Genomic DNA, 15,279 nt, shown 5'->3' with positions numbered 1-15,279 from the left:
GATGGGGGACCTGTATCTGGATGTTGCTGAAGCTTTCCTTGAAGTGGGAGAATACAATTCAGCACTGCCTCTACTGAGTGCCTTAGTCTGCTCTGAAAAATATAATCTAGCAGTTGTCTGGTTACGACATGCAGGTAAAGTACTAACAGGATCTATAATAATATGTTTTCTCCTGTGTGATAGTGGGAAGGGGGAAGCACCTACATTATAACACAGTGTTTCTCATTAGAAGGGCAAATGTCTGCTCTTTATAAACCTAACCTGTCTTACATCACTCTATAAGGTAGGTTTATTGAATCACATGCTGTTTTAGATCCCTACCTACCTGTGGTCTGTTGCCTTCTTAGCACCAGAGTGCTTCCTATTGGTTTAGGCTAGTGACACATTTAGGTTACTCATAATAAAGTAAACACCTTGTAATTACAATACATTTCTGTTGTGCTGCTATCAAATAAGATATCAGACAAGTCTAAACATTAACAATAAATTAACCCCCTTTTTACTATCACCTAGATTACGAGTTTTGAGCGCTATAGGGAAAGTAAAGAACGCAGCAAAAGTTGCGTTATTTAACTCCCTATAGCGCTGCCATTACAAGTTTAAAAAAACCCGGCTTGCGTGGGCGATATGGAGATTTCTTCTGTTAAGTGTGATCAGTCCACGGGTCATCATTACTTCTGGGATATTACTCCTCCCCAACAGGAAGTGCAAGAGGATTCACCCAGCAGAGCTGCATATAGCTCCTCCCCCCTACGTCACTCCCAGTCATTCTCTTGCACCCAACGACTAGATAGGATGTGTGAGAGGACTATGGTGATTTATTTAGTTTTATTTCTTCAATCAAAAGTTTGTTATTTTTTAATAGCACCGGAGTGTGTTATTCCTTCTCTGGTGGAGTTTGAAGAAGAATCTACCAGAGTTTTTACTATGATTTTAGCCGGAGTTGTTAAGATCATATTGCTGTTTCTCGGCCATCTGAGGAGAGGTAAACTTCAGATCAGGGGACAGCGGGCAGTTTAATCTGCAAAGAGGTATGTAGCAGTTTTTATTTTCTGACAATGGAATTGATGAGAAAATCCTGCCATACCGACATAATATCATGTATGTATATTTAACATTTGAGTATTCTGGGGAATGGTACTTCACTGGAATTACACTGTGTATATAAGACTTTAGCCTAATTGCAAAGCAACAGGTTTTTAATAACTCTTAATTTATGTTAAACGTTTTTGCTGGAATGTAAAATCGTTTCCATTTTCTGAGGTACTGGGTGAATAAAATGTTTGGGCACTATTTTTCCACTAGGCAGTTGCTTGATCTAATTATGACAGTTTACTGATCTCTCTCACTGTTGTGTGTGAGGGGGAGGGACCTTTTTTTGGCGCTTTTGCTACGCATCAAAAATTTCAGTCAGAAGCTCATTGTTTTTTCCTGCATGTTCCGGTTTATCTCTACAGAACTCAGGGGTCTTCAAAGCTTGTTTGAGGGAAGTAATCTAACAGAGCTGTGAGATTATAGTTGACTGTGATAAAAAACGTTTATTCTTTAACTTTTTTATGCCATCAGGGTTAGTTTTTCTTTGCTAATGGGAACAAACCTTTGCTAAATTGTGTTTTGTTTTTCAAAGTTTATTGATTTCAACTGTTATATATCTTTCAGTGCTTCTTAAAGCACAGTACGTTTTTTCATTGTGTTTTACTTGAATAATATTTCCAAGTTGCAAGTTTATTTGCTAGTGTGTTAAACATGTCTGATTCAGAGGATGAGACCTGTACTATTTGTGCCAACGCCAAAGTGGAGCCCAATAGAAATTTATGTACTAACTGTATTGATGCTACTTTAAATAAAAGTAAATCTGTACAAATTGAACAAATTTCACCAAACAACGAGGGGAGAGTTATGCCGACTAACTCGCCTCACGTGACAGTACCTGCATCTCCCGCTCTGGAGGTGCGCGATATGGTGGCGCCCAGTACATCTGGGCGGCCATTACAAATAACATTACAAGATATGGCTACTGTTATGACTGAGGTTTTGGCTAAATTACCAGAACTAAGAGGCAAGCGTGATCACTCTGGGGTGAGAACAGAGTGCGCTGATAATGCTAGGGCCATGTCAGATACTGCGTCACAACTTGCAGAACATGAGGACGGAGAGCTTCATTCTGCGGCTGACGGTTCTGATCCAAACAGATTGGATTCAGATATTTCAAATTTTAAATTTAAGCTGGAAAACCTCCGTGTATTACTAGGGGAGGTGTTAGCGGCCCTGAATGATTGTAACACAGTTGCAATACCAGAGAAAATGTGTAGGTTGGATAAATATTTTGCTGTACCAACAAGTACTGACGTTTTTCCTATACCTAAGAGACTAACTGAAATTATTACTAAGGAGTGGGATAGACCCGGTGTGCCGTTCTCACCCCCTCCGATATTTAGAAAGATGTTTCCAATAGACACCGCCACACGGGACTTATGGCAAACGGTCCCTAAGGTGGAGGGAGCAGTTTCTACTTTAGCTAAGCGTACCACTATCCCGGTAGAGGATAGCTGTGCCTTTTCAGATCCAATGGATAAAAAGTTAGAGGGTTACCTTAAGAAAATGTTTGTTCAACAAGGGTTTATATTGCAACCCCTTGCATGCATTGCGCCGGTCACGGCTGCAGCGGCATTCTGGATTGAGTCTCTAGAAGAGAACCTTAGTTCAGCTACGCTGGACGACATTTCGGACAGGCTTAGAATACTTAAGCTAGCTAATTCATTCATTTCGGAAGCCGTAGTACATTTAACTAAACTTACGGCTAAGAATTCCGGATTCGCCATTCAGGCGCGTAGAGCACTGTGGCTAAAATCCTGGTCAGCTGATGTAACTTCTAAGTCCAAATTACTTAATATACCTTTCAAGGGACAGACCTTATTTGGGCCCGGTTTGAAAGAAATTATCGCTGACATTACAGGAGGTAAGGGCCACGCCCTGCCTCAAGACAAAGCCAAATCTAAGGCTAGACAGTCTAATTTTCGTTCCTTTCGGAATTTCAAAGCAGGAGCAGCATCAACTTCCACTGCTCCAAAACAAGAAGGATCTGGTACTCGCTACAGACAAGGCTGGAGACCTAACCAGTCCTGGAACAAGGGCAAGCAGGCCAGGAAACCTGCTGCTGCCCCTAAAACAGCATGAATTGAGGGCCCCCGATCCGGGATCGGATCTAGTGGGGGGCAGACTTTCTCTCTTCGCCCAGGCTTGGGCAAGAGATGTCCAGGATCCCTGGGCGCTAGAGATAATATCTCAGGGATACCTTCTGGACTTCAAATACTCTCCTCCAAGAGAGAGATTTCATCTGTCAAGGTTGTCAACAAGCCAAACAAAGAAAGAAGCGTTTCTACGCTGCATACAAGAACTATTGTTAATGGGAGTAATCCATCCAGTTCCACGGTCGGAACAGGGACAGGGGTTTTACTCAAATCTGTTTGTGGTTCCCAAAAAAGAGGGAACTTTCAGACCAATCTTGGATTTAAAGATCCTAAACAAATTCCTAAGAGTTCCATCATTCAAAATGGAGACTATTCGGACAATTTTACCCATGATCCAAGAAGGTCAGTACATGACCACAGTGGATTTAAAGGATGCTTACCTTCACATACCGATTCACAAAGATCATTACCGGTATCTAAGGTTTGCCTTTCTAGACAGGCATTACCAGTTTGTAGCTCTTCCATTCGGATTGGCTACAGCTCCAAGAATCTTCACAAAGGTTCTAGGTGCTCTTCTGGCGGTACTAAGACCGCGGGGAATTTCGGTAGCTCCGTACCTAGACGACATTCTGATACAAGCTTCAAGCTTTCAAACTGCCAAGTCTCATACAGAGTTAGTACTGGCTTTTCTAAGGTCACATGGATGGAAGGTGAACGTAAAGAAAAGTTCACTCGTTCCACTCACAAGAGTTCCCTTCCTGGGGACTCTTATAGATTCTGTAGAAATGAAGATTTACCTGACAGAGGACAGGTTAACAAGACTTCAAAGTGCTTGCCGCACCCTTCATTCCATTCAACACCCGTCAGTGGCTCAATGCATGGAGGTAATCGGCTTAATGGTAGCGGCAATGGACATAGTGCCATTTGCTCGCTTACACCTCAGACCACTGCAACTATGCATGCTAAGTCAGTGGAATGGGGATTACTCAGACTTGTCCCCTTCTCTGAATCTGGATCAAGAGACCAGAAATTCTCTTCTATGGTGGCTTTCTCGGCCACATCTGTCCAGGGGGATGCCATTCAGCAGACCAGACTGGACAATTGTAACAACAGACGCCAGCCTTCTAGGTTGGGGTGCCGTCTGGAATTCTCTGAAGGCTCAGGGACAATGGAGTCAGGAGGAGAGTCTCCTGCCAATAAACATTCTGGAATTGAGAGCAGTTCTCAATGCCCTCCTGGCTTGGCCCCAGTTGACAACTCGGGGGTTCATCAGGTTCCAGTCGGACAACATCACGACTGTAGCTTACATCAACCATCAGGGAGGGACAAGGAGCTCCCTAGCAATGATGGAAGTATCAAAGATAATTCGCTGGGCAGAGTCTCACTCTTGCCACCTGTCAGCAATCCACATCCCGGGAGTGGAGAACTGGGAGGCGGATTTCTTAAGTCGTCAGACTTTTCATCCGGGGGAGTGGGAACTTCATCCGGAGGTCTTTGCCCAAATACTTCGACGTTGGGGCAAACCAGAGATAGATCTCATGGCGTCTCGACAGAACGCCAAGCTTCCTCGTTACGGGTCCAGATCCAGGGATCCAGGAGCAGTCCTAATAGATGCCCTGACAGCACCTTGGGACTTCACGATGGCTTATGTGTTTCCACCCTTCCCGATGCTTCCTCGATTGATTGCCAGAATCAAACAGGAGAGAGCATCAGTGATTCTAATAGCACCTGCATGGCCACGCAGGACTTGGTATGCAGACCTGGTGGACATGTCATCCTGTCCACCTTGGTCTCTACCTCTGAAACAGGATCTCCTGATACAGGGTCCTTTCAAACATCAAAATCTAACTTCTCTGAAGCTGACTGCTTGGAAATTGAACGTTTGATTTTATCAAGACGTGGGTTTTCTGAGTCAGTTATTGACACCTTAATACAGGCTAGGAAGCCTGTTACCAGAAAGATTTACCATAAGATATGGCGTAAATACCTATATTGGTGTGAATCCAAAGGTTACTCTTGGAGTAAGGTTAGGATTCCTAGGATATTGTCTTTTCTACAAGAAGGTTTAGAAAAGGGTTTATCTGCTAGTTCATTAAAGGGACAGATCTCAGCTCTGTCCATTCTGTTACACAAACGTCTGTCAGAAGTGCCAGACGTTCAGGCTTTTTGTCAGGCTTTGGCCAGGATTAAGCCTGTGTTTAAAACTGTTGCTCCGCCATGGAGTTTAAACCTTGTTCTTAACGTTTTACAGGGTGTTCCGTTTGAACCCCTCCATTCCATTGATATAAAGTTGTTATCTTGGAAAGTTCTATTTTTAATGGCTATTTCCTCGGCTCGAAGAGTCTCTGAGTTATCAGCCTTACATTGTGATTCTCCTTATTTGATTTTTCATTCGGATAAGGTAGTTCTGCGCACTAAACCTGGGTTCTTACCTAAGGTAGTCACTAACAGGAATATCAATCAAGAGATTGTTGTTCCTTCTTTGTGTCCAAATCCTTCTTCGAAGAAGGAACGTCTTCTGCACAATCTGGATGTAGTTCGTGCCCTAAAGTTTTACTTACAGGCAACTAAGGAATTTCGACAAACGTCTTCCCTGTTTGTCGTTTACTCTGGTCAGAGGAGAGGTCAAAAGGCTTCTGCTACCTCTCTTTCTTTTTGGCTTCGTAGCATAATTCGTTTAGCCTATGAGACTGCTGGACAGCAGCCTCCTGAAAGAATTACAGCTCATTCTACTAGAGCTGTGGCTTCCACTTGGGCCTTTAAGAATGAGGCCTCTGTTGAACAGATTTGCAAGGCTGCAACTTGGTCTTCGCTTCATACTTTTTCAAAATTTTACAAATTTGACACTTTTGCTTCCTCGGAGGCTATTTTTGGGAGAAAGGTTCTTCAGGCAGTGGTTCCTTCTGTATAAAGAGCCTGCCTATCCCTCCCGTCATCCGTGTACTTTTGCTTTGGTATTGGTATCCCAGAAGTAATGATGACCCGTGGACTGATCACACTTAACAGAAGAAAACATAATTTATGCTTACCTGATAAATTCCTTTCTTCTGTAGTGTGATCAGTCCACGGCCCGCCCTGTTTTTTTAAGGCAGGTAAATATTTTTTAAATTATACTCCAGTCACCACTACACCCTTGGTTTCTCCTTTCTCGTTGGTCCTTGGTCGAATGACTGGGAGTGACGTAGGGGGGAGGAGCTATATGCAGCTCTGCTGGGTGAATCCTCTTGCACTTCCTGTTGGGGAGGAGTAATATCCCAGAAGTAATGATGACCCGTGGACTGATCACACTACAGAAGAAAGGAATTTATCAGGTAAGCATAAATTATGTTTTCTCTTGCAAGGTGTATCCAGTCCACGGATTCATCCTTTACTTGTGGGATATTCTCATTCCCTACAGGAAGTGGCAAAGAGAGCACACAGCAAAGCTGTCCATATAGCTCCCCCTCTAGCTCCACCCCCCAGTCATTCTCTTTGCCGGCTCTAAGCACTAAGGTTTCTCTACGGGAGGGTAAAGTGAATGTGGTGTTAAAATTTTTATAAATTCGATACTTTTGCTTCTTCGGAGGCTATTTTTGGGAGAAAGGTTTTGCAGGCAGTGGTGCCTTCCATTTAAGGTACCTGTCTTGATCCCTCCCTTCATCCGTGTCCTAAAGCTTTGGTATTGGTATCCCACAAGTAAAGGATGAACCCGTGGACTGGATACACCTTGCAAGAGAAAACAGAATTTATGCTTACCTGATAAATTACTTTCTCTTGCGGTGTATCCAGTCCACGGCCCGTCCTGGCATTTAAGTCAGGTAAAAAATTTTTTGTTTAAACTACAGTCACCACTGCACCCTATGGTTTCTCCTTTTTCTTCCTAACCTTTGGTCGAATGACTGGGGGGTGGAGCTAGAGGGGGAGCTATATGGACAGCTTTGCTGTGTGCTCTCTTTGCCACTTCCTGTAGGGAATGAGAATATCCCACAAGTAAAGGATGAATCCGTGGACTGGATACACCGCAAGAGAAAGTAATTTATCAGGTAAGCATAAATTCTGTTTTTGAGCTCCATATCGCACCAAAAACAAGCAGTGTTTTGACGTGCACGCTTTCCTCATAGACATCAATGGGGAGAGCTGGCAAAAAAAAGTCTAACACCTGCGATCGCGGAAACAAAAGCTCCGTAACAAAGCCCCATTGATGTCTATGGGGAAAATATAATACAGTTTAAACCTAACACCCTAACATAAACCCTGAGTCTAAACACCCCTAATCTGCTGCCCCTGACTTTGTTGACGCCTGCCTACAGTTATTAACCTCTAATCTGCCGCTCCCGATATCGCCCCACCTAAATAAAATTATTAACCCCTAATCTGCCGCTCCCTATATCGCCGCCACTATACTAAAGTTATTAACCCCTTATCCGCCGCACCCAACATCGCCGCAACTATATTAAAGTTAATAACCCCTATTCCCCACTCCCAATATCGCTGCCACCTAAATAAAGCTATTAACTCCTAAACCTCTGGCCTCCCACATCACTACCACTTAAATAAACCTATTAACCCCTAAACCACCAGCCCCCCACATTGCAACAACCTAAATTAAACTATTAACCCCCTAACGTAACCCTAACACCCCATAACTTTAACATAATTAAAATAGATCTAAATTAAACTTACAATTATTAAAGGGACATGAAACGCAAAAAAATTCTTTAATGATTTAAATAGAGAATACAATTTTAAACAACTTTCCAATTTACTTCTATTACTTAATTTGCTTCCTTCGCTTGCTATTCTTTGCTGAAAGGTTTATCTAAGAAAGCTCAGAAGCAGCAAAGAACCTAGGTTCTAGCTGCTGTTTGGTGACTGCATATATATACTGATTGTCATTGGCTCACCCATGTGTCCAGTTAGAAACCAGTAGTGCATTGCTGCTCTTTCAACAAATGATACCAATAGAATGAGAGCTGCTTAAATCCTATTGGCTGATTTGAATAGCCAATGGGATTTTAGCAGCCCTAATTCCTATTGGCTGATTAAAATTTTTCAGCCAATAGGAAGATGCCATCTTGAATCGCGTTGTCAGTATATGGCCGGGTTATAATGCAATATATTTAATAATTATTCTTTAAAATCCCCAATAAAAATGCATATAACAAACAATAAAATTAAAGTAAATTCCTAAATTCTTTATATTAGTTAAAATTTATAGACACATTGAATTATATTTATAGAAAACCAGATATGTTTAAACTATTATAATATGCTATGCAAAGATCATAAAAGTTACCTTATTTATTAACTTTATTAGCAATTGAATTTCATTAAAATACCACAATGAGATACCAAGATATGAGCCACTAACATTCAGACTGGTACAATTAAGTTATTTAATCCACAAATGATTCTATACAACGCTAATTAAAACACCAGTATATATATTCTTAATATAAACAACCAGATTATATGCCAATTTATATAAGATGAAATAAATTCTTTAGCAGCAATAAGGTAAATAAAATATATTTATATGGTTAGTTATATATTACTTGGCAAACAAAAGATTAGTTTTAAACCACACAGGATTATGAATGCAAGCTAAAATGCAAAGTACCTTTTTTAAAATTACTAACTGCAATTTGACTATAGTCTTAGAATACCTTTCTCTAAAATATTAAAGATAAATAACTGTCATACATCACCCAATTAAACAATTAATGTTTCAACTTCCAGAGTTTCTCCAGTAAATCCAATTTTGCCTCATAAATTGAAAGAGGTCATTTTTTTGTGAAAGATGGATAAAAAGATAGGCCCAGATTGCTTTATAATAGACTGGATCGCAGCAGTTTTGTCAGTCCAAAATTTTGCAGCCAGAGTTCTCTTTTTCTCTCTTGCTTGGGATTATATTTTGCAATATAGTCCCACCCCTTTTTATTCTAATCATCGTGAAATTTGGATGATAGGCCCTTCGGAAGCTGATCTGTGATTCGCCCTTATGGAGCTGAGCATGGATTGTCCCTTTGAGTCAAAACATTTGATTGGCTACTTATATTTGCATATGTTTTAAACAATCAATTTGTTTGGCTGTCATACCATTTTAATCCCCTAGGGGACAGCAAACAACCAGAAATGCAGTTTCTATTCCTAACACTGCTAACAGTTGCTATATATTTTTATTCAATATACCATATTTTTTAGTATCAATAAGTCACATGTTCCAAGTGTATTGGACCATGTCATACTATTCATCCTGATTATTTTAATATGAAACACCAGTATGTTTCTATTGATCATATTGATAAACAATTACACTTTAAATTATTTGCTCTCCCCAGAATCACAGCATTCAAACATCCTGGCATATATTCATACAAACACAGCATATTTCACATTCCCAACAATTTTTGAATACACAGATCCATGTTCATGGCTAACATTCATGCAACATTTTGCTGTCTGTAAGATAAAAAAAAGTTACCATTTTGAAACAACATTTATACATCTACCATACAGCTTATTCATTAAGTTCCATATACACTTATCCAATATGTTGCTATTAGTCACTGCTTCTTAGGTCCACAAATACACATTTCTATACAGTATTTAAAATTATACAGGCTATATTTTAAAAATGAACCCAAAAAATAGGTTTTTGCTGAGCTAATCTTCCTCTAGACGTAACATCTAGAATTTGTGGATTCAAAACAACAGGGACAATTTAACACCTATGTGACACTTAGTCATTTCTTCAGCTAAAAATTTGGTCTACGAATCTCATTAGGCCTCAAAGAAAAATCCCGGACACCACGGGTGCGATCCAATATATGGCGTAATTTTCGGCACAAGCAAGGGAACCCGCGCCGCCCGTATTTTCACCTCGCACATCGGGGTATCCAATATACCCCGCCGGCAGTTGCTAAAGTGCCGTAAGTCGGACAAACTAGCGATGTCCAGAAATAAGCGTAAGTACAAATTTCTGGAGTCGCCAGTGACTTACGGCACTTTAGAAACTGCCTGCGCCTACAAAAACTTACTAAAATATGAAATCTCCCGTAACTGTCTAACACGCCTCCCAAACATCATCCCGACACGTATACCCCTATATCCACAATCCCCCCCCTCACTCCTAATAATAAATGCATTAACCCCTAAACTGCCGCTCCTGGACCCCGCCGACACCTACATTATATGTATTAATCCCTAAACCGCCGCCTCCGGACCCCGCCGACACCTACATTAAATATATTAACCCCTAATCTGATCCCCCTACACCGCCGCCACCTACATTAAATATATTAACCCCTAATCTGACCCCCCTACACCACCGCCACCTACATTAAATATATTAACCCCTAATCTAATCCCCCTACACCGCCGCCACCTACATTAAATATATTAACCCCTAATCTGACCCCCCCTACACCGCCGCCACCTACATTAAATATATTAACCCCTAATCTGACCCCCCTACACCGCCGCCACCTACATTAAATATATTAACCCCTAATCTGATCCCCTTACACCGCTGCCACCTACATTAAATATATTACCCCCTAAGTCTAACCCTAACACCCCCTAACTTAATTATTATTTAAATAAATCTAAATAATATTAATATTATTAACTAAATAATTCATATTTAAAACTAAATACTTACCTATAAAATAAACACTAAGATAGCTACAATATAATTAATAATTACATTGTAGCTATTTTAGGATTTATATTTATTTTAAAGGTAACTTTGTATTTATTTTAACTAGGTACAATAGCTATTAAATAGTTAATAACTATTTAATAGCCACCTAGTTAAAATAATTACAAAATTACCTGTAAAATAAATCCTAACCTAAGTTACAAATACACCTAACACTACACTATCAATAAATTAATTAAATAAATTAACTACAATTATCTAATATAAAATACAATTAAATAAACTAAACTATAGTACAAAAAAAACAAACACTAAATTACAAAAAATAAAAAAATATTACAAGAAGTTTAATCTAATTACACCTAATCTAAGCCCCCTAATAAAATAAAAAAGCCCCCCAAAATAATAAAAATTTCCCTACCCTAAACTAAATAGCAAATAGCCCTTAAAAGGGCCTTTTGCGGGGCATTGCCCCAAAGTAACCAGCTCTTTTACCAGCTCTTAAAAGGGCTTTTTGCGGGGCATTGCCCCAAAGTAATCAGCTCTTTTACCTGTAAAAAAAAAAAAAGAAATACAATAACCCCCAACATGACAAACCCCCACCCACACACCCCTACTCTAAAACCCACCCGATCCCCTTTTAAATAAACCTAACACTACCCCATTGAGATCACCCTACCTTGAGCCGTCTTCACCCAGCCGGGACGAACTCTTCATCCGATCCGGGCACAAGTGGTCCTCCAGTGGGCAGAAGTCTTCATCTGATCAGGGCAGAAGAGGTCCTCCATTCAGCAGAAGTCTTCATCCAAGCGGCATCTTCTATCTTCATCCTTCCGGCGATGAGCTGCTCCATCTTGAAGACCTCTGACGCGGAACATCCATCTCTGCCGACGACTACCCGACGAATGACTGGTCCTTTAAATGACGTCATCCAAGAGGGCGTCCCTCGAATTCCGATTGGCTGATAGGATTCTATCAGCCAATTGGAATTAAGATAGGAAAAATCCGATTGGTTGATTTAATTAGCCAATCGGATTGAACTTCAATCCGATTGGCTGATTGGATCAGCCAATAGAATTGACGTTGCATTCCATTGGCTGATCCAATCAGCCAATCGGATTGAAGTTCAATCCGATTTGGCTAATTACATCAACCAATCGGATTTTTCCTACCTTAATTCCGATTCGCTGATAGAATCCTATCAGCCAATCGGAATTCGAGGGACGCCATCTTGGATGACGTCATTTAAAGGACCAGTCATTCGTCGGGTAGTCGTCGGCAGAGATGGATGTTCCGCATCAGATGGAGCCGCTTATCGCCAGAAGGATGAAGATAGAAGATGCCGCTTGGATGAAGACTTCTGCTGGATGGAGGACCTCTTCTGCCCCGATCGGATGAAGACTTCTTCCCGGCTGGAGGACCACTTGTGCCCGGATCAGATGAAGAGTTCGGCCCGGCTGGGTGAAGACAGCTCAAGGTAGGGTGATCTTCAATGGGGTAGTGTTAGGTTTATTTAAGGGGGGATCGGGTGGGTTTTAGAGTAGGGGTGTGTGGGTGGTGGGTTGTAATGTTGGGGGGGGTATTGTATTTCTTTTTTTTTTACAAGTAAAAGAGCTGGTTACTTTGGGGCAATGCCCCGCAACAGGGCCTTTTAAGGGTTATTTGTAATTTAGTTTAGGGTAGGGAAATTTTATTATTTGGGGGGCTTTTTTATTTTATTAGGGGGCTTAGATTAGGTGTTATTAGATTAAACTTCTTGTAATATTTATTTATTTTTTGTAATTTAGTGTTTGTTTTTGTAATATAGTTTAGTTTATTTAATTGTATTTTATATTAGATAATTGTAGTTAATTTATTTAATTAATTTATTGATAGTGTAGTGTTAGGTGTATTTGTAACTTAGGTTAGGATTTATTTTACAGGTAATTTTGTAATTATTTTAACTAGGTAGCTATTAAATAGTTATTAACTATTTAATAGCTATTGTACCTAGTTAAAATAAATACAAAGTTACCTGTAAAATAAATATAAATCCTAAAATAGCTACAATGTAATTATTAATTATATTGTAGCTATCTTAGGGTTTATTTTATAGGTAAGTATTTAGTTTTAAATAGGAATTATTTAGTTAATAATAATATTATTTAGATTTATTTAGATAATAATTAAGTTAGGGGGTGTTAGGGTTAGACTTTGGTTTAGGGGTTAATATATTTAATGTAGGTGGTGGCGGTGTAGGGGGATCAGATTAGGGGTTAATATATTTAATGTAGGTGGTGGCGGTGTAGGAGGATCAGATTAGGGTTTAATATATTCAATGTAGGTGTAGGGGGATCAGATTAGGGGGTAATATATTTAATGTAGGTGGCGGCGGTGTAGGGGGATCAGATTAGGGGTTAATATATTTAATGTAGGTGGCGGGGGTGTAGGGGGATCAGATTAGGGGGTAATAAATTTAATGTAGGTGGTGGCGGTGTGGGAGGATCAGATTAGGGGGTAAAAAATTTAATGTAGGTGGTGGCGGGGTCCGGGAGCGGCGGTTTAGGGGTTAAACACTTTATTTAGTGGCGGCGGGGTCCAGGAGCGGCGGTTTAGGGGTTAAACACTTTCGGCTAGATTTAGAGTTTTGGGGCCAAAGGGGTGCGTTAGCTACGCATGTTTTTTTTCCCCCCGCACCTTTTAAATAACGCTGGTATTGAGAGTTCTCTGAAGGGCTGCGTTAGGCTCCAAAAAGGGAGCGTACAGGCATATTTACCGCCACTTCAACTCTCAATACCAGCGTTGCTTACGGTAGCGGCTAGCTTGAAAAACGTGCTCGTGCACAATTCCCCCATTGGAAACAATGGGGCAGTTTGGGCTGAAAAAAAACCTAACACCTGCAAAAAAGCAGCGTTCAGCTCCTAATGCAGCCCCATTGTTTCCTATGGGGAAACAGTTTCTAAGTCTGCACCTAACACTCTAACATGTACCCCGAGTCTAAACACCCCTAACCTTACACTTATTAACCCCTAATCTGCCGCTCCGGACACCGCCGCAACCTACATTATACCTATGTACCCCTAATCTGCTGCCCACAACATCGCCGACCCCTATATTATTTTTATTAACCCCTAATCTTCCCCCCCCCCCAACGTCGCCGCTACCTTACCTACACTTATTAACTCCTAATCTGCCGACCGGACCTCGCCGCCACTATAATAAATGTATTAACCCCTAAACCGCCTCACTCCCGCCTCGCAAACCCTATAATACATTTTATTAACCCCTAATCTGCCCTCCCTAACATCTGCAACACCTAACTTCAAGTATTAACCCCTAATCTGCCGACCGTACCTCGCCGCTACTCTAATAAATGTATTAACCCCTAAAGCTAAGTCTAACCCTAACATCCCCCTAAGTTAAATATAATTTTATTCTAACAAAATAATTTAAATCTTATTAAAAAAATTAATCCTATTTAAAGCTAAATACTTACCTGTAAAATAAACCCTAATATAGCTACAATATAAGTAATAATTACATTGTAGCTATTTTAGGATTTATATTTATTTTACAGGCAACTTTGTATTTATTTTAACCAGGTACAATAGCTATTAAATAGTTATTTACTATTTAATAGCTACCTAGTTAAAATAATTACAAAATTACCTGTAAAATAAATCCTAACCTAAGTTACAATTAAACCTAACACTACACTATCAATAAATTAATTAACTAAACTACCTACAATTACCTACAATTAAATCAACTAAACTAAATTACAAAAAACAAACACTAAATTACAAAAAATAAAAAAAGATTACAAGAATTTTAAACTAGGAATAGCATGCGGGGTCCTCCGCAAATGAGGTATGTGCAGTACTTTATTTTCTGGGAATGGAATTGACTAAGAAAATACTGCTGTTACCGTATGATGTAAGTACAGCCTTAAATGCAGTAGTGGCAACTGGTATCAGGCTTATAAATGTATGCGCAGTCGAGTTATTTTCTAGGGACTAGAATTTGACTGAGAAAATACTGTTAAAACTGAAATAATACTTAAGCCTTATCTGCAGTGGTAGCGACTGGTAGCAGGCTTAGTGATAACTTTGCATGACATTGGAAAATGTTGTTTTTTAATAAAACGTTTACTGGCATGTTATTCGTTTTTGTGAGGTACTTTGGTGATAAATCGCTTTGGGCATGATTTTTTTCCACATGGCTAACATATTTTTCTGCATGGAAACCGTTATATCAGGGCTCCCACTGTTGTGATAGGAGTGGGAGGGACCTTGATTTAGCGCCTTGTTGCACAGTTAAAATTCTTGCACAGTCTTCCTGCTTCTTCCTCCTTGATCCAGGACGTCTCTAGAGAGCTCAGGGGTCTGCAAAATTCATTTGTGAGGGAGGTAATCAGTCACAGCAGATCTGTGACAGTGTGCTGACTGTGTTTAAAAGCGTTAAATC

The 15,279-nt window shown here is 40.2% G+C and overlaps 1 protein-coding gene across 2 annotated transcripts in view; it reads left to right on the top strand.

Annotated features, from left to right (window-relative positions):
• GTF3C3 (general transcription factor IIIC subunit 3) overlaps positions 1-15,279 on the top strand; it is a 209,707-nt gene that overhangs the window by 59,084 nt on the left and 135,344 nt on the right. For both annotated transcript variants that reach the window (XM_053698555.1, XM_053698556.1), the window contains exon 11: positions 1-134. This exon is cut by the window's left edge and continues 38 nt beyond it. In XM_053698555.1, the coding sequence (XP_053554530.1) occupies positions 1-134 (134 nt within the window). The remainder of the gene's footprint in view (positions 135-15,279) is intronic.

The sequence above is a fragment of the Bombina bombina genome, chromosome 1 (assembly GCF_027579735.1).
Source record: "Bombina bombina isolate aBomBom1 chromosome 1, aBomBom1.pri, whole genome shotgun sequence".
Classification (NCBI taxonomy): domain Eukaryota; kingdom Metazoa; phylum Chordata; class Amphibia; order Anura; family Bombinatoridae; genus Bombina; species Bombina bombina.
This window is presented reverse-complemented; position numbering and strand designations above follow the sequence as displayed.